The sequence below is a fragment of the Mesoplodon mirus genome (genome assembly GCF_964341445.2).
Source record: "Mesoplodon mirus genome assembly, chromosome: 19".
Classification (NCBI taxonomy): Eukaryota; Metazoa; Chordata; class Mammalia; order Artiodactyla; family Ziphiidae; genus Mesoplodon; species Mesoplodon mirus.
Window position 1 is genome coordinate 15062941 of NC_138995.1, and position 20889 is coordinate 15083829.

A 20889-nucleotide genomic window follows, 5' to 3' on the forward strand; every position below is an offset into this window, starting at 1 on the left:
TGTTTCATTATGGTCCCAAACTAGCATTTGTGGATGCTGACCCATTTTAGGCAAATATGTGAAATAGAGATGTCTTTACACCCTCCAGAGTTTCTTCATGTTGCTAAAGCTACTACCCCCTTATTACCTCTCTTTAATTAACACTTTTGTGTCTTTCAGTGTCTAGCCACTTTAGATACCTATTCTGATAAGTTGATCTTAATGTTTACTGATGAGTTAACATTCTGCTTTTCTAAGGAGGCAAATGAATTTATTTATATTTTCTTTGTTTTTTGATAAAAATTCCGAATTATATACTTTCTGAGGTAGATTTCGTGTTTAGTGTTAGCTTTAATGTTAGTCCAAATTCCTTGGATTTGAAAAGAGTTTTACATATAGGAAAAACTAAATCTGTTTTTGTTTGTTTTTTTAGTCTAGCCTTTGTCTTTACTTATGTGCTTTTTTTAAAACTCAGAATTTGGAGTCATCCTGCATATATAGTCATGCTTTTTAAACTAATATCATTAATAAATATGTTAATAAATTCTGTTTATTTATTTATTTATTTGGCTGCGTTGGGTCTTTGTTGCTGTGTGCGGGCTTTCTCTGTATGCGGTGAGCGGGGGTTACTCTTCGTTGTGGTGCGCAGGCTTCTCATTGCGATGGCTTCTCTTGTTGCAGAGCATGGGCTCTAGGCTTGCGGTCTTCAGTATTTGCAGCACGTGGGCTCAGTAGTTGCGGCACACAGGCCCTAGAGCGCATGGGCTTCAGTAGTTGCGGTGCACGGGCTCAGTAGTTGCCGCATGTGGGCTCTAGAGCACAGGCTCAGCAGTTGTGGTGCAGAGCCTTAGTTGCTCCATGGCATGTGGGATCTTCCTGGACCAGGGATTGAATCCATGTCCCCTGAATTGGCAGGCAGATTCTTAACCACTGTGCCAGCAGGGAAGTCCCAGTAAATGCTTTTTAAAAAATATTTTAGTGGCTACTTAAAATTCCATCATAAATATATATAATTTGTTTAGCTAGTAAGAACAGTATTTCATTATTCATACGGTTCATTATTTCAATTTTTTGGTCTTAAAATGTGCTGATAAATATTTTTATATAAAATTCTGTGCATGAAGCTCTGATTATTTCCTTAGGTTAAGTTTCTAGGAGTAGAATTACTAGGTCAAAATGTGTATGTTTTTAAGTCTCCTGAAAATAAAATACAGATATGACTAAAATCTTGTTTGCAAGTGTTGACGGCGTCTGATGATTATAGACTGCTTAAGAACCACCGAGAAATCTTGGCGTTTTTCTGTCATACCTTATAACTGTATCAGACCCCCAGTATTGTTATCTTTTATCTGTGAGACAGTATCCACTGAAGAATTCAAATCCCATAATAATAAACTCCAGAGAACCATTATTGCTTTGTGGCCCTTACTGCAGTTGTTATTTTAGTTACTGATGTGATAAGTTTCTCTAACTAGACTATAAACTTCCATAAGGGCAGTAACCATGTCTGTTTTTCCTTACCAATATTATCTCCAGGGCCTGTCACAGTATAGTAGGCATTCAATAAATATTTGTTGAAGGGGATTAAAAATACATATTGTATCACAATTCTTAGTACCAAAAATGATGTAGTACTGTATGATTAGGATTGTTTAATTGGATTTTGAATTCAGATGCACTTAGGTTTTATTTATTATTTATTTATTTATTTATTTATTTATTTAAACATCTTTATTGGAGTATAATTGCTTTACAATGGTGTGTTAGTTTCTGCTGTATAACAAAGTGAATCAGTTACACATATGTTCCCATTTCTCTTCCCTCTTGCGTCTCCCTCCCTCCCACCCTCCCTATCCCACCCCTCTAGGTGGTCACAAAGCACCGAACTGATCTCTGTGCTATGCGGCTGCTTCCCACTAGGTATCTATTTTACGTTTGGTAGTGTATATATGTCCATGCCACTCTCTCACTTTGTCACAACTTACCCTTCCCCCTCCCCATATCCTCAAGTCCATTCTCTAGTAGGTCTGTGTCTTTATTCCTGTTTTACCCCTAGGTTCTTCATGACATTTTTTTTTCTTAAATTCCATATATATGTGTTAGCATACGGTATTTGTTTTTCTCTTTCTGACTGACTTCACTCTGTATGACAGACTCTAGGTCTATCCACCTCACTACAAATAGCTCAATTTTGTTTCTCTTTATGGCTGAGTAATATTCCATTGTATATATGTGCCACATCTTCTTTATTCATTCATCGGATGATGGACATTTAGGTTGTTTCCATCTCCGGGCTATTGTAAATAGAGCTGCAATGAACATTTTGGTACATGACTCTTTTTGAATTATGGTTTTCTCAGGGTATATGCCCAGTAGTGGGATTTCTGGGTCATATGGTAGTTCTATTTGTAGTTTTTCAAGGAACCTCCATACTGTTCTCCATAGTGTCTGTATCAATTCACATTCCCACCAGCAGTGCAGGAGTGTTCCCTTTTGTGTTTCCATACAAATTGTGAAATTTTTGTTCTAGTTCTGTGAAAAATGCCAGTGGTAGTTTGATAGGGATTGCATTGAATCTGTAGATTGCTTTGGGTGGTAGAGTCATTTTCACAGTGTTGATTCTTCCAATCCAAGAACATGGTATATCTCTCCACCTATTTGTAGCATCTTTAATTTTTTTCATCAGTGTCTTATAATTTTCTGCATACAGGTCTTTTGTCTCCTTAGGTAGGTTTATTCCTAGATATTTTATTCTTTTTGTTGCAATGGTAAATGGGAGTGTTTTCTTGATTTCACTTTCAGATTTTTCATCATTAGTGTATAGGAGTGCCAGAGATTTCTGTGCATTAATTTTGTATCCTGCTACTTTACCAGATTCATTGATTAGCTCTAGTAGTTTTCTGGTAGCATTTTAAGGATTCTGCATGTATAGTATCATGTCATCTGCAAACAGTGAGAGCTTTACTTCTTCTTTTCCGATTTGGATTCCTTTTATTTCCTTTTTTTCTCTGATTGCTGTGGCTAAAACTTGCAAAACTATGTTGAATAATAGTGGTGAGAGTGGGCATCCTTGTCTTCTTCCTGATCTTAGAGGAAATGGTTTCAGTCTTTCACCATTGAGAATGATGTTGGCTGTGGGTTTGTTATATATGGCCTTTATTATGTTGAGGAAAGTTCCCTCTATGCCTAGTTTCTGGAGGGTTTTTATCATAAATGGGTGTTGAATTTTGTCGAAAGCTTTCTCTGCATCTATTGAGATGACCATGTGGTTTTTTTCCTACAGTTTGTTAATATGGTGTATCACATTGATTGATTTGTGTATATTGAAGAATCCTTGCATTCCTGGAATAAACCCCAGTTGATCATGGTGTATGATCCTCTTAATGTGCTGTTGTATTCTGTTTGCTAGTATTTTGTTGAAGATTTTTTGCATCTGTGTTCATCAGTGATATTGGCCTGTAGTTTTTTTTTCTTTGTGACATCCTTGTCTGGTTTTGGTATCAGGGTGATGGTGGCCTCTTAGAATGAGTTTGGGAGTGTTCCTCCCTCTGCTATATTTTGGAAGAGTTTGAGAAGGATAGGTGTTAGCTCTTCTCTAAATGCTTGATAGAATTTGCCTGTGAAGCCATCTGGTCCTGGGCTTTTGTTTGTTGGAAGATTTTTAATCACAGTTTCAATTTCAGTGCTTGTGATTGGTCTGTTCATATTTTCTATTTCTTCCTGATTCAGTCTTGGCAGGTTGTGCATTTCTAAGAATTTGTCCATTTCTTCCAGGTTGTCCATTTTATTGGCATAGAGTTGCTTGTAGTAATCTGTCATGATCTTTTGTATTTCTGCAGTGTCAGTTGTTAATTCTCCTTTTTCATTTCTAATTCTATTGATTTGAGTCTTCTCCCTTTTTTTCTTGATGAGTCTGGCTAATGGTTTATCAATTTTGTTTATCTTCTCAAAGAACCAGCTTTTAGTTTTATTGATCTTTGCTATTGTTTCCTTCATTTCTTTTTCATTTATTTCTGATCTGATTTTTATGATTTCTTTCCTTCTGCTAACTTTGGGGTTTTTTTGTTCTTTCTCTAATTGCTTTAGGTGCAAGGTTAGGTTGTTTATTCGAGATGTTTTCTGTTTCTTAAGGTGGGATTGTATTGCTATAAACTTCACTCTTAGAACTGCTTTTGCTGCATCCCATAGGTTTTGGGTCGTCGTGTCTCCATTGTCATTTGTTTCTAGGTATTTTTAAATTTCCTCTTTGATTTCTTCAGTGATCACTTCGTTATTAAGTAGTGTATTGTTTAGCCTTCATGTGTTTGTATTTTTTACAGATCTTTTCCTGTAATTGATATCTAGTCTCATAGCGTTGTGGTTGGAAAAGATACTTGATACAATTTCAGTTTTCTTAAATTTACCAAGGCTTGATTTGTGACCCAAGATATGATCTGTCCTGGAGAATGTTCCATGAGCACTTGAGAAAAAATGTGTATTCTGTTGTTTTTGGATGGAATGTCCTATAAATATCAATTAAGTCCATCTTGTTTAATGTATCATTTAAAGCTTGTGTTTCCTTATTTATTTTTATTTTGGATGATCTGTCCATTGCTGAAAGTGGGGTGTTAAAGCCCCCTACTATGAATGTGTTACTGTCGATTTCCCCTTTTATGGCTGTTAGTATTTGCCTTATGTATTGAGGTGCTCCTATGTTGGGTGCATAAATATTTACAATTGTTATATCTTCTTCTTGGATTGATCCCTTGATCACTATGTAGTGTCCTTCTTTGTCTCTTCTAGTAGTCTTTATTTTAAAGTCTATTTTGTCTGATATGAGAATTGCTACTCCAGCTTTCTTTTGGTTTCCATTTGCATGGAATATCTTTTTCCATCCCCTCACTTTCAGTCTGTATGTGTCTCTAGGTCTGAAGTGGGTCTCTTGTAGACAGCATATATACGGGTCTTGTTTCTGTATCCATTCAGCCAGTCTGTGTCTTTTGTTGGGAGCATTTAATCCGTTTACATTTAAGGTAATTATCAATATGTATGTTCCCATTCCCATTTTCTTAATTGTTTTGGGTTTGTTTTTGTAGGTCTTTTCCTTCTCTTGTGTTTCCTGCCTAGAGAAGATCCTTTAGCATTTGTTGTAAAGCTGGTTTGGTGGTGCTGAACTCTCTCAGCTTTTGCTTGTCTGTAAAGGTTTTAATTTCTCCATCAAATCTGAATGAGATCCTTGCTGGGTAGAGTAATCTTCGTTGTAGGTTTTTCTGCTTCATCACTTTAAATATGTCCTGCCAGTCCCTTCTGGCTCGCAGAGTTTCTGCTGAAAGATCAGGTGTTAACCTTATGGGGATTCCCTTGTGTGTTATTTGTTGTTTTTCCCTTGCTGCTTTTACATTCTTGTTTTTTATGGTACGCGGGCCTCTCACTGCTGTGGCCTCTCCTGTTGAGGAGAACAGGCTCCGGACGCACAGGCTCAGCGGCCATGGCTCACGGGCCCTGCTGCTCCGTGGCATGTGGGATCTTCCCGGACCGGGGCACGAACCTGCGTCCCTTGCATCGGCAGGCGGACTCTCAACCACTGTGCCACCAGGGAAGCCCTCCCTTGCTGCTTTTAATATGTTTTCTTTTTATTCAATTTTTGACTTTGATTAATATGTGTCTTGATGTGTTTCTCCGTGGATTTATCCTGTATGGGACTCTCTGTGCTTCCTGGACTTGATTAACTATTTCCTTTCCCATAATAGGGAAGTTTTCAACTGTAATCTCTTCAAATATTTTCTCAGTCGCTTTCTTTTTCTCTTCTTCTTCTGGAACCCCTATAATTCGAATGTTGGTGCATTTAATGTGGTCCCAGAGGTCTCTGAGACTGTCCTCAGTTCTTTTCATTCTGTTTTCTTTATTCTGCTCTGCAGTAGTTATTTCCACTATTTTATCTTCTAGGTCACTTATCCGTTCTTCTGCCTCAGTTATTCTGCTATGGATGCCTTCTAGAGTATTTTTAATTTCATTTATTGTGCTGTTCATCGTTGCTTGTTTTTCTCTTTAGTTCTTCTAGGTCCTTCTTAAATGTTTCTTGCATTTTCTCTCTTCTATTTCCAAGATTTTGGATCATCTTTACTATCATTATTCTAAATTCTTTTTGAGGTAGACTGTCTATTACCTCTTCATTTGTTAGGTCTGGTGGCTTTTTATCTTGCTCCTTCATCTGCTGTGTGTTTTTCTGTCTTCTCATTTTGCTTATCTTACTGTGTTTGGGTTCTCCTTTTTGCAGGCTGCAGGTTCGTAATTCCCGTTGTTTTTGGTGTCTGTCCCCAGTGGCTAAAGTTGGTTCAGTGGGTTGTGTAGGCTTCCTGGTGGAGGGGACTAGTGCCTGTGTTCTGGTGGATGAGGCTGGATCTTGCCTTTCTGGTGGGCAGGTCCACGTCTGGTGGTGTGTTTTCGGGTCTCTGTGGACTTAGTATGATTTTAGGCAGCCTCTCTGCTAATGGGTGGGGTTGTGTTCCTGTCTTGCTAGTTGTTTGGCATAGGGTTGTCCAGCACTGTAGCTTGCTGGTCGTTGAGTAAAGCTGGGTGTTGGTGTTGAGATGGAGATCTCTCGGAGATTTTTGCCGTTTGATATTATGTGGAGCTGGGAGGTCTCTTGTGGACCAGTGTCCTGAAGTTGGCTCTCCCACCTCAGAGGCACAGCACTGACTCCTGGCTGCAGCATCAAGAGCCTTTCATCCACATGGCTCAGAATAAAAGGGAGAAAAAGTAGAAAGAAAGAGGATAAAATAAAATAAAATAAAGTAAGATAAAATAAAGTTATTAAAATAAAAAATAATTATTAAGAAAAAAATTTTTTTAAGTAAAAAAACACACACAAAAAAACGGACGGATAGAACCCTAGGACAAACGGTGAAAGTGAAGCTGTACAGACAAAGTCTCACACAGAAGCATACACATACACACTCACAAAAAGAGGAAAAGGGGAAAAAATAATCTTGCTCTCAAAGCCCACCTCCTCAATTTGGGATGATTCGTTGTCTGTTCAGGTATTCCACAGATGCAGGGTACATCAAGTTGATTGTGGAGATTTAATCCGCTGCTCCTGAGGCTGCTGGGAGAGATTTCCCTTTCTCTTCTTTGTTCTCACAACTCCCGGGGCTCAGCTTTGGATTTGGCCCCACCCCTGCGTGTAGGTCGCTGGAGGGCATCTGTTCTTCGCTCAGACAGGATGGGGTTAAAGGAGCCGCTGATTCGGGGGGCTCTGGCTCACTCAGGCGGGGAGAGGGAGGGGGAGAGGGAGGGGCACGATGCGGAGTGAGCCTGCAGCGGCAGAGGTCATTGTGACGTTGCACCAGCCTGAGGCGTGCCTGTGCGTTCTCCCGGGGAAGTTGTCCCTGGATCCCGTGACCCTGGCAGTGGCGGGCTGCACAGGCTCCCGTGAGGGGAGGTGTGGACAGTGACCTGTGCTCGCACACAGGCTTCTTGGTGGCGGCAGCAGCAGCCTTAGCATCTCATGCCCGTCTCTGGGGTCTGCGCTGTTAGCTGAGGCTCGCGTCCGTCTCTGGAGCTCTTTTAAGCAGCGCTCTTAATCCCCTCTCTTCGTGCACCAGGAAACAAAGGGAAGAAAAAGTCTCTTGCCTCTTCGGCAGCTCCAGACTCTTCCCCGGACTCCCTCCCGGTTAGGCGTGGTGCACTAACCCCTTCAGGCTGTGTTCACGCAGCCAACCCCAGTCCTCTCCCTGTACTCTGACCGAAGCCGCCAGAGCCTCAGCTCCCAGCCCTGCCCACCCCGGTGGGTGAGCAGACAAGCTTCTCGGGCTGGTTGGCTCCGATCCTCTGTGTGGGAATCTCTCCACTTTGCCCTCCGCACCCCTGTTGCTGTGCTCTCCTCCGAGGCTCCGAAGCTTCCCCCCGCACTTAGGTTTTATCCTTAGCTCTACCACTTGGTTGCTGGCTGATCTTGGGCAAGTGCCTGGTAGAGTAAATGTTAGTACTAGTTACTGTTTTCCTGGCTGTTTTTTTAATTCCCATCTATCTCTGGTTATGAATGCCTTCAGAACAGGAATACTGTATGGATCTAGTCAGCACCTACTGTATAGCACCTGACATCATCTAAATAATTTTTTAATTGAAGTTTTAAATTTAAGATTATGAGACATGTGGCATAAGCTGTAATTAATGCCATGCTTCAGCTGTACTGAACTTGTGTTTCTCACAAAACTACTTGTTCTCTCTGGTACCTGGATTTTACACACATCACTCCCTCTGCCCAGGATAGTCACACCCTCTTTTTACCTTACGAATATCTTGCTTGGCCTTCTGGACTTGGCTTAGGCTTTTCCTTCTCCTAGAAAGAATTCTGTAACATCCCTGAGCAGGTTGCGTGTCTTTTCTCTAGAATAGGTTTTTTAGTCTTGACACTATTGACATTTTGGGCTGGATTTTTTTTTGTTTGGGGCGGGGGTGTTGTCCTGTTCATTGTAGGATGTAGGCAGCATCCTTGTATGCCTACTGTATATGCTAGTAGCATCTCCTGAAATCATGACAAGCCAAAATGTCTCCAGTCACTCCCAAATGTCCTCTCTAGACAAAATCACTTCCAGTTGAGTACTACTCTAGAATTCTGGTTCTTAGCAAATAGTAATGTAGTTGCCTGATATTCTTAGCTGTTCTTTTGATCACAAGGACTGTGCCTTCTAAATTTTTTTATCTCTAGCATCTAGCCATTGTCTGTCATAGAGATAATCAGCAAATATTTGTTAAATGGATTGAACATAATTTAGTATTATCATGGATCCCAGATATTTACCATTGTAAACTGGGACTTGGGTTAATTATTAAATGAAGTATAAAGGATTCTGCAGGCAGTGTCACAAAAGGAAAATACATCTGATGTTTTCTATTAGTGGTTTATGCACAGGCAGACATACTATTCCTAGTGTTTGTCCTTACATTGGGTATGTTTTTTGGTTTGTCTGTCCTTCGGTTACTTTGTTAGGCCTACCTTTTGTTTGGATATTACATGTTTTGAAGTTCAGGTCCATAATTAATAGAGAGAAATAGTGCTGTCTTGATACAGAGTGCACAGTGGTCAATGCACAGTGTTATACCCTAAAGTCTTATGGGTGGAGGGAGTGGTTTTGTTGACTATAACTCTGCTGTTCAGTAAAAGTCTTAGTAAATAATAGCCTTCTGTTGTCGAATTTTATTTTGCTTTTTGTTCTTTTTTTTTTTTAACTGAAGTATAGTTGTTTACAGTGTTGTGTTCATTTCTTATGTAGAGCAATGTGATTCAGTTGTATATATGTATACATTCTTTTATTTTAAATATTTTTTTATTATGGTTTATCATAGTATATTGAATTTAGTTCTTTGTGCTGTACAGTAGGACCTTGTTTATCCCTGTTGTCGAATTTTATAGAGCATTTTTTTAAACTTTTTTACCTCTTTGTATATTTCTTTGTAGGTGGGTAGATGTTAATAATATTTCTGTGATCTTGGGCAGTAGCTTTTTCCAAAGGCTAAGACTTAGTAGGAGGATTTGAGGAATTAAGGTGATAATATTTTTGAATTTAGTTCTAAATTTGATAATCTTTTCTTATCACTATCTCTTATCTTTTTTGGGGGAGAAATAGGAGGCCTTCCTGTTTCTTTGTTTTTATCACCCCACTCCTATACCAGTACAGAGATAGATATTCATTTTATCCATCACCAGGTTCTTTCATCTCTGTGCTCAAAACAGATCTCAAATCCAATCACTTCTACCATCACCACTGTTAACTATCCCAGTCTAAGCTATTTTCATTTTTTGTTTGGACTGTTGTAATAGCCTTGTTCTTGGTTCTCTTGCTTCCATTATTATCCTCCCCCAATCAGTTCTCCACCCAACAGCCAAATGACCTTTAAAAAATGTGAGTCAGGGCTTCCCTGGTGGCGCAGTGGTTGAGAGTCCGCCTGCCGATGCGGGGGACACGGGTTCATGCCCCGGTCCGGGAGGATCCCGCGTGCCGCGGAGCGGCTGGGCCCGTGAGCCGTGGCCACTGGGCCTGCGCGTCCGGAGCCTGTGCTCCGCAGCGGGAGAGGCCACGGCAGTGAGAGGCCCGCGTACCGCAAAAAAAAAAATGTGAGTCAGATCATGTTATTTATTTACCTGTATTAGAAAACTACTCTGGTTTATAATGTCAAATAATCCACCCTCTAACTGGTCTTAGTTCCTGAACTAATTTTAACTTGAAAGTAGTCACTGTGCTTCTTATCTTTTTCCAGGAGAAACAGCACAGCATGCTGGGCTCTGGATTTAAAGCTGAGCGTTTACGAGTCAATTTGAGATTAGTCATAAACCGTCTTAAACTATTGGAGAAAAAAAAAAGTGAGTTATGCATGATTGTATTATATTTTCTTTCCCAAAATATACCACTGAGTCCTAGCACCTCAATATTGGCTCTTCCAGGCTAGCACTATGAAGTCTTAAGGATCCCATATCCTTTAGGTTTTGGATACATTTCTGCTGTCCTTTGTGACTAGTTAGACTGAATCACTTTGTTGCAGGGAAAGGAACATACTCTTGCTATGGAATAGGTAACGTGACTCCATAGGTGGATATTTCTGGCTACACAAACAATATTCTCATCTAGACGAGGTAGCAAATTCTAGACTAGATGAGATGAGACTAAATTTGCTAAGGGACGGTGAGCTAGGATATAGTAGAAACACCCACTTTTCTGTTTTGGGGTGGATGTCTGCCTGCAGGCCAGGGCCCAGTATACTACTACTTTGTGACTGGAGTGGGATTTGTGCTTTAGCGGAGCTGGCCCAGAAAGCAAGGAAAGAGATTGCTGACTATCTGGCTGCTGGGAAAGATGAACGAGCTCGAATCCGAGTGGAGCACATTATTCGAGAAGACTACCTTGTGGAGGCCATGGAGATCCTGGAGCTGTACTGTGACCTGCTGCTGGCTCGGTTTGGCCTCATCCAGTCGATGAAGTAAGCTGGTTTGTCTTTTTTTTTTTTTTTAAGCTTCATTGAGGTATAGTTATTTAGGAAAAAACTTCACATATTTAATGTGTACAATTTGACGAGTTTGGACATAGGCATACACCTGTACACCATCATCACAATCAAGTTAGAAAACAGTCATCACCTCCAGAAATTTCCTTGTATCACCCTTTTTTTTGATAAGAACACTTAACATGAGACCTGCCTTAAACATTTTAAAACACTCAATACAGTATTGTTTAACTGTAGACACAGTGTTGTTCAGCACACCTCTAGAACTTTTTCATCTTGTATAACTGTAATGAAGAAAGGTATTTTAATTTGAAGACCTAAGTCAGATCACCTCTGGAATTTGAGAAAGGAGTAGTAATACTGGTCTCTTCCTACACATAGGGCGATAGCACTAAGGGACTACCACTTCACATACCCAACAGCATTCTTCCTGCTCTTCACTTGAAGGCCTGATCTCAATGTAGACAACTGTTGAAAAGAAAATTTGGAATCTGAAATCAAGAGGCCTAAGTTTGAGTCTTGGCTCAGCCATTTCCTGACTTTGTGACCTTGGGCTTGTTACTTAGTTTGTGTTTCCCCCTCCAAAATAGGATGACAGAGATGGCTTGAAGCCTAGAGTTATTGTGAGAATCCAGTGAGATTTGTGAAATTGCCTTAGAGGCTGTCAAGTATGGGATACAGATGAGGGGGTTTTGTTTGTTTGAAAGAATGCTAAAATTTATTTATTAATTTCTCCCTTAATTAGGGAGTTAGATTCTGGTCTGGCTGAATCTGTGTCTACACTGATTTGGGCTGCTCCTCGACTCCAGTCAGAAGTGGCTGAGTTGAAAATTGTGAGTACAACCAGTTTCAGTGATGCGTGAAGTTTTTCCTGTTAGAAAGGTTGGTTAACATAAGTCACTTCTGCTTTTTTGACCACGTATTTTTGTACCCTTCTCATGCTGCCTTTGAAAAAGGCTTTGTAAACTTGTTTCTTCCTCCTTTTCAGGCCTTATATCATGGAACAGAACAGTGTTTTCCAAACTTGAGTAATTTTTCTAAGGGGCAAAGTTACAAATACCCCCCAGTTTTGTCTTAAATTATTTTTATTGTAACGTTATTTAAGTATGTAAAAATAGAAGAGTTTTTATACAACTGTAAACCAGTAAAATTAAAATAACATTAATGAAAGGGAATGGATGTTTTGCTTCATTGATTCATTCCACAAATATTTATTGAGCAGATGTTGTGAGTTGGGTGGGTACTGAGAGCACAGTGGTGAGCAAAGTATGGCACCAGCCCTAGTCTTATAGCTTAGAGTCTGGTAGAAGAGACAGAAAAATTCACTGAGAAATTGCCTGCCACAACGTGGATATGGTACTGACTGCTCAGGTACAAATTCAGTCAAGTTGTTTTCTCTCCTATTTTCTACATCTTTGCTAGTTATTCACTAGGAGATTGTCTCAGTCTTATCTCCCAGCCTATCTTATGAGATTTCCTTGTCTTCTGTGTGTTTTTATTTTATTTTTTATTTTTTTATGGTACGCGGGCCTCTCACTGTTGCGGCCTCTCCCGTTGCGGAGCACAGGCTCCGGACACGCAGGCTCAGCGGCCATGGCTTACGGGCCCAGCCGCTCTGCGGCATGTGGGGTCCTCCCGGACTGGGGCACAAACCCATGTCCCCTGCCTCGGCAGGCGGACTCTCAACCACTGCGCCACCAGGGAAGCCCTGTTTTTACTTTTTAAGAGCTCTTTTTAAGTCTCTGAATATGTGTTTTTTTTAATAGTCTATTATTTTTGTTTCATGGCTACGGTGTCTTCTAACTTTCTGAGAATATTATAGTCCCTTTTTAACTTTCCTTGTTTCTGTATTGTTTCCTTCTATCTATTTCTTAGATTTAAACTATTTTTATAATAGAGGCTTTTCTGAAAGGTTTCATGGCCCTTGGCTGTTCATGTTTAAGAGTGAGGTACTAAAAAGTGGATTGGAACCTCTTGTGTGCTTGCTTGGGTGGGCTTATTGCCAGATGCCAATTCATTGTTTGTTTTTTTTCTCTTTTTTCCTTCCAGTTTCATTGAGATGTAATTGACATACAGCACTGTATAAGATGTACAGCATAATGACTTGACTTACATACATCATGAAATGATTATCACAGTAATTTTAGTGAACATCCATCACCTTATATAGATACAATATTAAAGAAATAGAAAAATTTATTTTTGTAATGAGAACTCTTACGATTTACTCTCAGCAGTTTTCATATATAATATACAGCAGTGTTAATTGTATTTATCATGTTGTGCATTACATCTCTAGTACTTACTTACTTACAACTGGAAATTTGTAGTACCTTTTGAGTGCCTTCATCCAATTCCCCCTTCCCTCCCACTCCCTGCCTTTGGTAACCACAAATCTGATCTCTTTTTCTATGAGTTTGTTGCATGTTTGTTTGTTTTTGAAGTGTAATTGACCTACAACATTATGTTGTTCCTGTTACACAACATAGTGATTTTTTTCTATACATTTCAAAATGATCACGATAAGCCTAGTTATGATATGTCACCATACAAATACATTACTTAGTTATTGACTGTATTCCCCACACTGTACATTTCATACTTGTGACTCATTTATTTTGCAGCTGGAACTTTGTACCTCTTAATCTCCCTCAGCTATTTCCTCCTCCCACCCACCTCTTGCAACCACCTGATTGTTCTCTGTATCTGTAATTCTGTTTGTTTATGTTTTATTTTCTAGATTCCACATATAAGTGAGATCATATGATATTTTTCTTTCTCTGTCTGATTTATTTCACTTAGCATAATGCCCTCTAGGTCTATCCATGTTGCAAATGGCAAGATTTCATTCTTTTTTGTGGGTAATATTCCATTGTATATATGTACTGCATTTTCATTCATCTACTGATGGGCACTTGGGTTGCTTCCATATCTTGGTGGTTGTAAACAGTGCTTCAGTGAGAATAGGCGTGCATATGTATGTTTTTTCTAATTAGTGTTTTTGTTTTCTTTGGATAAATACCCAGGAGTGGAATTGCTGGATCAGATGTTAGTTCTGTTTTTAATCTTTTGAGGAATCTCCATACTGTTTTCCATAGTGGCTACACAAATTTACATTCCCACTAACAGTACACTAGTGTTTCTTTTTCTCCATATCATCACCAACACTTGTTATTTGTGGTCTTTTTTTTTTATGATAGCCATCCTGACAGGGGTGAGGGGATATCTCATTCTGGTTTTGATTTGCAGTTCCTGAATTAGTGATATTGAGCATCTTTTCATGTGCCTGTTGGCCATGTGTTTGTCATCTTTGATAAAATGTCCAGATCTTCTGCCCGTTTTCTAATTGGATTGTTTTTTGGTGTTGAGTTGTATGAGTTTTTTGAATATTTTGGATATTGACCCCTTATCAGATATATTGTTTGCAAATATCTTCTCCCATTCAGTAGGTGGCCTTTTCATTTTGTTGATAGTTTCCTTCACCATACAAAAGCTTTTTAGTTGGATGTAGTCCCATTTGTTTATTGTTGCTTTTGTTTCCCGTGCCTGAGACATACCCAAAAGAGTATTACTAAGACCAGTGTCAAAGAGTGTACTGCCTATATTTTTTCCTAGAAGTTTTATGGTTTCAGATCTTACATTTAAGCCTTTAATCCGTTTTGAATTTATTTTTGTATGTGTGTTGAGAGAGTAGTCCAATTTTCCCAACACCATTTATTGAAGAGGCTATCTTTTCCCCATTGTATATTCTTGCTTCCTTTGTTGTAGAATAATTGCCATATAACTATGGGTTCATTTTTGGGCTCTCTATTCTGTTTCATTGATTTGTCTGTTTTTATGCCAGTACCATACTGTTTTGATGACTGCAGCTGTTTTAGTATAGCTTGAAATCAAGGAGCATGGTACCTCCAGCACCAACTCATTGTTAACAGATCTGACTAAGCCCTTTCTTGAGGGAACTCCAGACTGTCAGCAACTAGTTTTCTTTCCTTGGATTGGTCATTTTCCTCAGAGAGGAGTTCTGTCTTCTACCTGGAAGGTATAAGCTGGCTGCATTTTTGAGAGCACAGGGAGAAGGAAGCCAAAGGTATCATTCCTCTGTTAGAGAAGATTTACACGTAATTCTCTTGTTGCCAGTATCTCTGCTCTCTGCTGTGCATGGAGCCCAGAGTTCCTTTAGTTTAACGTCCCCAGAGAGTAAGCCTCCTGTATTCTGATAAGGTAGGGAGGGTGGTTATACAGTTTTGTGGGTAGGGGAATGGGAGAGTAGAGGCAACTGCTTCTACTTTTAATGTAAATCTGGTTTATAGCCTCTCTTATACTCCTCCTTTATATCAAGATTCCGGACGAAACAAAGATTTACATTAAAAAAAAATGAAACCTTAAAGAAACAAAGTTAGGCATTAAAAAAAATAATCTCATAGTGGAAAAGGCATAAACATGCCACAAAACCTAAAAGCCATAAACAAAGAGTGATAAGTAAAAATTAAAGATTTCTGCATAGTAGAAAGCAGAACAAAAACCACTGTTAAAAGACAAATAACAAACTTATAAGTACCCAGTACCACTGAAAGTCTGCCTAACACTGAGTGCCCCCTCACTGAACTTCCAGGTATTGGGACCACTCTGGTCCGATAGCACTGTCATCTCCTGCCTGTACTATTGTAGTAACTTCTTGAAAATTTTTTCTACGTCTACTTTGGCTTCCTTTAGTCTGTTCACCATTCCATCAGAACAACTAAGGGTTCTGTTCAAAACACTGATCTGATCCTGTCACTGCCCCTTGCTTTAAAGTCCTTTAGTAGTTTCCTGTTGTTCTTGTGATAGAAACAAAACTAATAAAGCCTACACGGCCCTGCACTGTCTGGCCCCCGTCTGCCTTTCTTCATTTCCTACCACACTCTTCCTTTGGGCCTTGCACAAGAGGCTCACTGATTTTATTTTGGCTTGAGGATTGGCCCTGTTTTTCCAGCAGAGGCCTTTTGCACATGCTGTTTTCTTTTCCTGGAATGTTCTTCCTTCCCTCCATGTTTAGTTAACTCCTGATCATCCTTTACATCTCAGTGAAGCATCACTTGATCTGACTTTTCTGATCAGGTCTGATTCTACTGTTGTAAGCAGATAGTTTAGTGTACCTTTCCTTTCCCCTTATCACAGCTGCATTTGTACCTTTATCTTTGTGATTATTTGAGTAATGATAGTTTTTACCCAGAGACTGTAAGATTTTATAAGAGTAGGAACAATGTCTGTTTTTCTTCATCATTTGTAGTGTGTAACATAATGCTTATAGTAGAGTGTGGCATATAGTTGCAGCTCAGTGGATGGCTGGATAAACAAATAACTAAATGAATTAATATGTGCCCCTTAAGGCTTTACAGACCTAGTCTTTTGGAAATCCTGTTCACTGTTAATAGGAGGAAGCTTGAAGCCCTCTGTAGGAGTGGTTTCCATTTTTATTTACTGTTCTTTTTCTTTGTAGGTTGCTGATCAACTCTGTGCCAAGTATAGCAAGGAATATGGCAAGTTATGTAGGACCAACCAGATTGGAACTGTGAATGACCGGGTAATGAACATAATTGTTAAACATGAAGCAGTGGGTGGGGTGGGGGCAGGTTATTTTTATTGCCTGCAGTGAGTCCAGTGGGTAGCACTGTAATGTAGGGTTAATCTGGGATTGCACATTTCATAGTAAGAGAGAGAAGAATGCTGTCTGGCAGGGCAGTCAGCTCCTTACCCCTGTCCTACACCTCTGACTGTGAAGCCTTCCATCATCTGTGTCATTCCTGGTTTTGTACCTTATCCTTTGTGCCACTTGTGATTTATGGAGGTAGAAGTGAGGTGGGGAGAAGGGTAGATGATTTCAAATGTGGAAGGCAGCAGTATCAGTCTTTGAGGCATATGTAACCAGAGAATGTGAGGGATACACGGGTCTTGTGCTTTGTGATTGAAAAAAATAATTTAACTGGATGGAGCTTCTTTTTTTCCTCTCAGTTTGAAATGTGAGGAACAAAGTTTAAAATTGATACAGGTTAGGCTGAGGCTGGTTGATGCAGATGCATCTTAACCCTGATCTTTTACTTACAGCTAATGCACAAACTGAGTGTGGAGGCCCCACCCAAAATCCTGGTGGAGAGATACCTGATTGAAATTGCCAAGAACTACAGTGTGCCCTATGAGCCTGACTCTGTGGTCATGGTACGTTTAGAGTCTTTTAGAATACAAAGGAAAATGAGTCTCGATATCACTGTCTTTGGAAAATAACCATTTTCTTTGCACTCAAGTTTGCATGTGGGAGTTTAAGCCTTTGTCCAGTTAATGCCTCTGGGGTAACAATAAATATGCCTGCATCTCTCAGAGTATTTAAATAGGGATCAGATGAGATGAATGACTGAAAACACTTTGAAAAGGTACAAACTTCAATACAAATATAAAGTGGCATTATTGCTACTTTTCAGTGAAGTTCAAGGAATTGAGAGGCCCCTATGGGTAGGAAGAAAAGCCCCAAAACCCAGAACAGATCCTGAAAACATCTGTTGTGTGCCTGCCATGTGCCCCAGAAAGCTGAGAATACAGAAAATATATAAACCAGGTCCCTGTCCTAAAGAGGCTTACAGTGAAAGAAGGGCAGATATGCAAACAGTAAATCAGCAGTTAATGTTGACCGGGTATAGTATATGTTTTGGTGTGCTGCTCAGACATCCCTCTCCCTGCCCAAAGTACACATTTCAGGACAGAAGCATTTATTCCGCCAGCTCTTTTAAAAAAAAAAAAAAAATTTTACTTTTGGCTGCATTGGGTCTTCATTGCGGTATGTGGGCTTCTCATTGCAGTGGCTTTTCTTGTTGCAGAGCATGGGCTGTAGGTGCACGGGCTTTAGTTGTGGCGCGCGGGCTTAGTTGCTCTGCGGCATGTGGGATCTTCCTGGACCAGGGCTTGAACCCGTGTCCCCTGCGCTGGCAGGCAGATTCTTAACCCCCGTGCCAGCAGGGAAGCCCCTCTCCCAGCTCTTGAGAGTATTGATGACTGGTGGCTCACACAGCTGAGTGTCCCTCCAGCAATGGCCCTCAGAAGACAGCTTCCTTACCCAGGGTCTTTCCTGGGGGCAGCTTGTATTTGGTAACTGGTCACTGCAGGGGATTAAAGACTCTGCCCCTTTGTCCCCAGTTGGGAGCACCTGCTGTAGGCCCAGCCTAGCTCCAGAACTCCCTGGGGGAATTAGCTGACCCCTTTGTTGTGAATGCATGGCAGCCCACCTTCTTCCTTTGCCCAGCCCTGCTTCCTTCATGTCCCCACAAGTGTCTATCCCAAGAGACCTCTCCAGTAAACTTCCATCACGCTAATCTCCATCTCAGAGTCAGCTTCCTGGGGAACCTAGCTGGCCTAATGATACGGGTTTCTCTCTTTTTCTTAGGCAGAAGCTCCTCCTGGAGTAGATACAGATCTTATTGATGTTGGATTCACAGATGATGTGAAGAAAGGGGGCCCTGGAAGAGGAGGTGGGGGCGGATTCACAGCACCGGCTGGTGGACCTGATGGAACAGTGCCAATGCCAATGCCCATGCCAATGCCATCTCCAAACACTCCTTTCTCATACCCTCTTCCAAAGGGACCAGTAAGTACAGATACAAATAAATATGGATATAAACTCTAGAAAATGTTCCAGAAGATGACAAGTTGGCTCTGTGAATACTCAGGAATTGTAGGTTATCAAGAGGATTTAGCAGTAAGAATATTTGGTATTAGTTTATTGATCATATTGTGGAAAAAATAGCATTGGGATTTGGAGAAAGTCTTTTGGTTCACCTGTAGGTAATGAAGTGGGAAAATCTAGAGAGATGGTACTAGAAAAACTCCTTTTCATGTAGGTTTCTTGAACCTTTGGGACTTGTAGGTATACTAGTAGCTTTTTCCAAAAATGAATAACCAATACTTATTACCAGGTCTGCCTCCTTTGTAGATAAGAAGATGAAAGTCATTGCTAGTAAGAAAGTCTGGGGACTTCCCTGGCAGTCCAGTGGTTAAGACTCCATGCTTCCACTGCATGGGGCGTGAGTTCGATCCCTGGTCAGGGGACTAAGATCCCACGTGTTGTGCAGTGCGGTCATCTCCTCTCCCCCAAAAAAGAAAGTCTGGTAAGAAGCTTCCCTTGTAGACATTGAGGCAATTTAGTAATTTGAAGAATAGCCTTTGGGTACAGATCTTTAAAAATCTGGATTCTTCCTGATCACATGTGGTCCTTTTAGGTACCTTTTTTTCTTTTGGGGCTCTTGAATACATGTATTAAATATATATCTTGAATATATATATGTGTGTTCAATGTGAATATATTCACATTGAGAAAATAGTTGTATACACACACATATTTATTTCTCCCTTCCTATTTACACACTTCAGAAATTGCAGATCAGGGGCAATGTCTCTGATGTTGCCTTTCTCCTCTTGCAGTCGGATTTCAATGGATTACCAATGGGAACTTATCAGGCCTTTCCCAATATTCATCCACCTCAGATACCAGCAACTCCCCCATCGTATGAATCTGTAAGTGCCTGAGCCTCTTTTATAAGCAGCAGGAGTGAATCCCATGAAGAGAGAGCAAAATACTGGCCACAGGGAAGGCACAGTTTTGATCAACTCCTAGTACTGGCATTGCTCTATGCTTTGGATTCTTGTGTTGCTTTAACATTACCCTGGAAACGGGGGGTGGTGGTGGTGGTGGTGGCAGCAGTGTTGGTGGCAATGCTTTGTCTGCTGTTAAGCCAGGAATCAGGAAGGAGCTGCAGATCCTGGAAAGTTCTGGTAGGGCACTTGATCAGACTTTTTTTTAGACTAGGCAGAGAATCATGTTGAGCTGGTACAGTCTTGGTGCTAGAATAATTAAAATACCAGTTTTATAAATTCTCAACACTGTAAAGGAATAAGAACCAGATTTTTGTCTTACACAGGTAAGTGTCTAGTAAATTTCAGCCTATAGCATTGATTTTATATTTTAGTCTTATAGTTAAAGCTTGCTATTATTGTTAATATGGTAATGATGCCTTGAACTGTAGGTGGTTGTAACGGTTTTGGTTCAGAATTAGATGACTTTTCTGCCAGCCTTGTTTCCTCATCTAGGGAGATTGCCCTGTTCCTGAGCTTGCTTAGTGTTCTTTCCTTTGGTTTTTTTATTGGGCCTGAATTTTTATGTTTTGGTTTTGCACGCATTGAAGCATTGCCCACAGCTGTTTCTAGGAATGGGGTAGAAGATCTTTGTTAGTATTTGAGGACTTGGTTCTTGGAGATGAATGCGGTGGTTTAGAATGCTTTCTCTCTGCCTGGAAGGTGAAGGTAACAGATTAAAGAGAGATGTTATGGTGTGGTAAGAATTTTCTTTTTCTCTGCTTGGCAGTTATGAGTTCAACATGGTCTATCTGGTTGGAAGAAGATCAGGAAAGGAGTATAGGGGGCGGAGCGGCAGTTTCTTTGGAGCAGTTTCTGTTGCTTTTGCTGAGCAGCTTAGCTTTTGCAACACACATGGGCTTATACCATTACTTTCACCAGTGATGCCATTGCTTTCTCCTCTGGTCATGATCTTTGTGTTTCAGGTTGATGACATTAATGCTGATAAGAATGTCTCTTCTGCGCAGATCGTTGGTGAGTCAGAAACCCTCTTGAGAGTTTCTCAGTACTGAAGCCTTTGCTGTTTTCTCATCGCTGTTCCTCCCTCAGATTGGTTTTATGCTTGTGGCATTCTACCCACATGCCCCGTTCTCTCCCCAAACGCAGTATGGTGGAAACAGAACTCAGATTTCCCACTTCCAAAAAGAAAAGATCTTTCGTGGCTCCAAAGAATCTCCCAAGTTCCCTGTTTCTGTTGGTGGTATCATTATTCTTTTTCACCTTGTAGTTTTCAGTCATCCTCAAGTTCGGTATGTTCCTGCTGCTTCCATTTCC

General features: G+C 40.3%; 1 protein-coding gene across 8 annotated transcripts in view; it reads left to right on the plus strand.

Annotated features, from left to right (window-relative positions):
- Window positions 1–20889, plus strand: part of IST1 (IST1 factor associated with ESCRT-III) — a 35829-nt gene that overhangs the window by 12632 nt on the left and 2308 nt on the right. For 4 of the 8 annotated variants that reach the window (XM_082605795.1, XM_082605797.1, XM_082605800.1 and 1 more), the window contains exons 2-9: window positions 10219–10321; window positions 10755–10935; window positions 11705–11792; window positions 16439–16522; window positions 17044–17154; window positions 18371–18571; window positions 19405–19497; window positions 20541–20589. In XM_082605795.1, coding sequence (XP_082461921.1) covers window positions 10219–10321; window positions 10755–10935; window positions 11705–11792; window positions 16439–16522; window positions 17044–17154; window positions 18371–18571; window positions 19405–19497; window positions 20541–20589 — 910 coding nt within the window. Of the gene's footprint in view, window positions 1–10218; window positions 10322–10754; window positions 10936–11704; window positions 11793–16438; window positions 16523–17043; window positions 17155–18370; window positions 18572–19404; window positions 19502–20540; window positions 20590–20889 lie in introns of those variants that run through there. The other 4 variants (XM_082605802.1, XM_082605796.1, XM_082605799.1 and 1 more) reach the window with 4 other exon arrangements.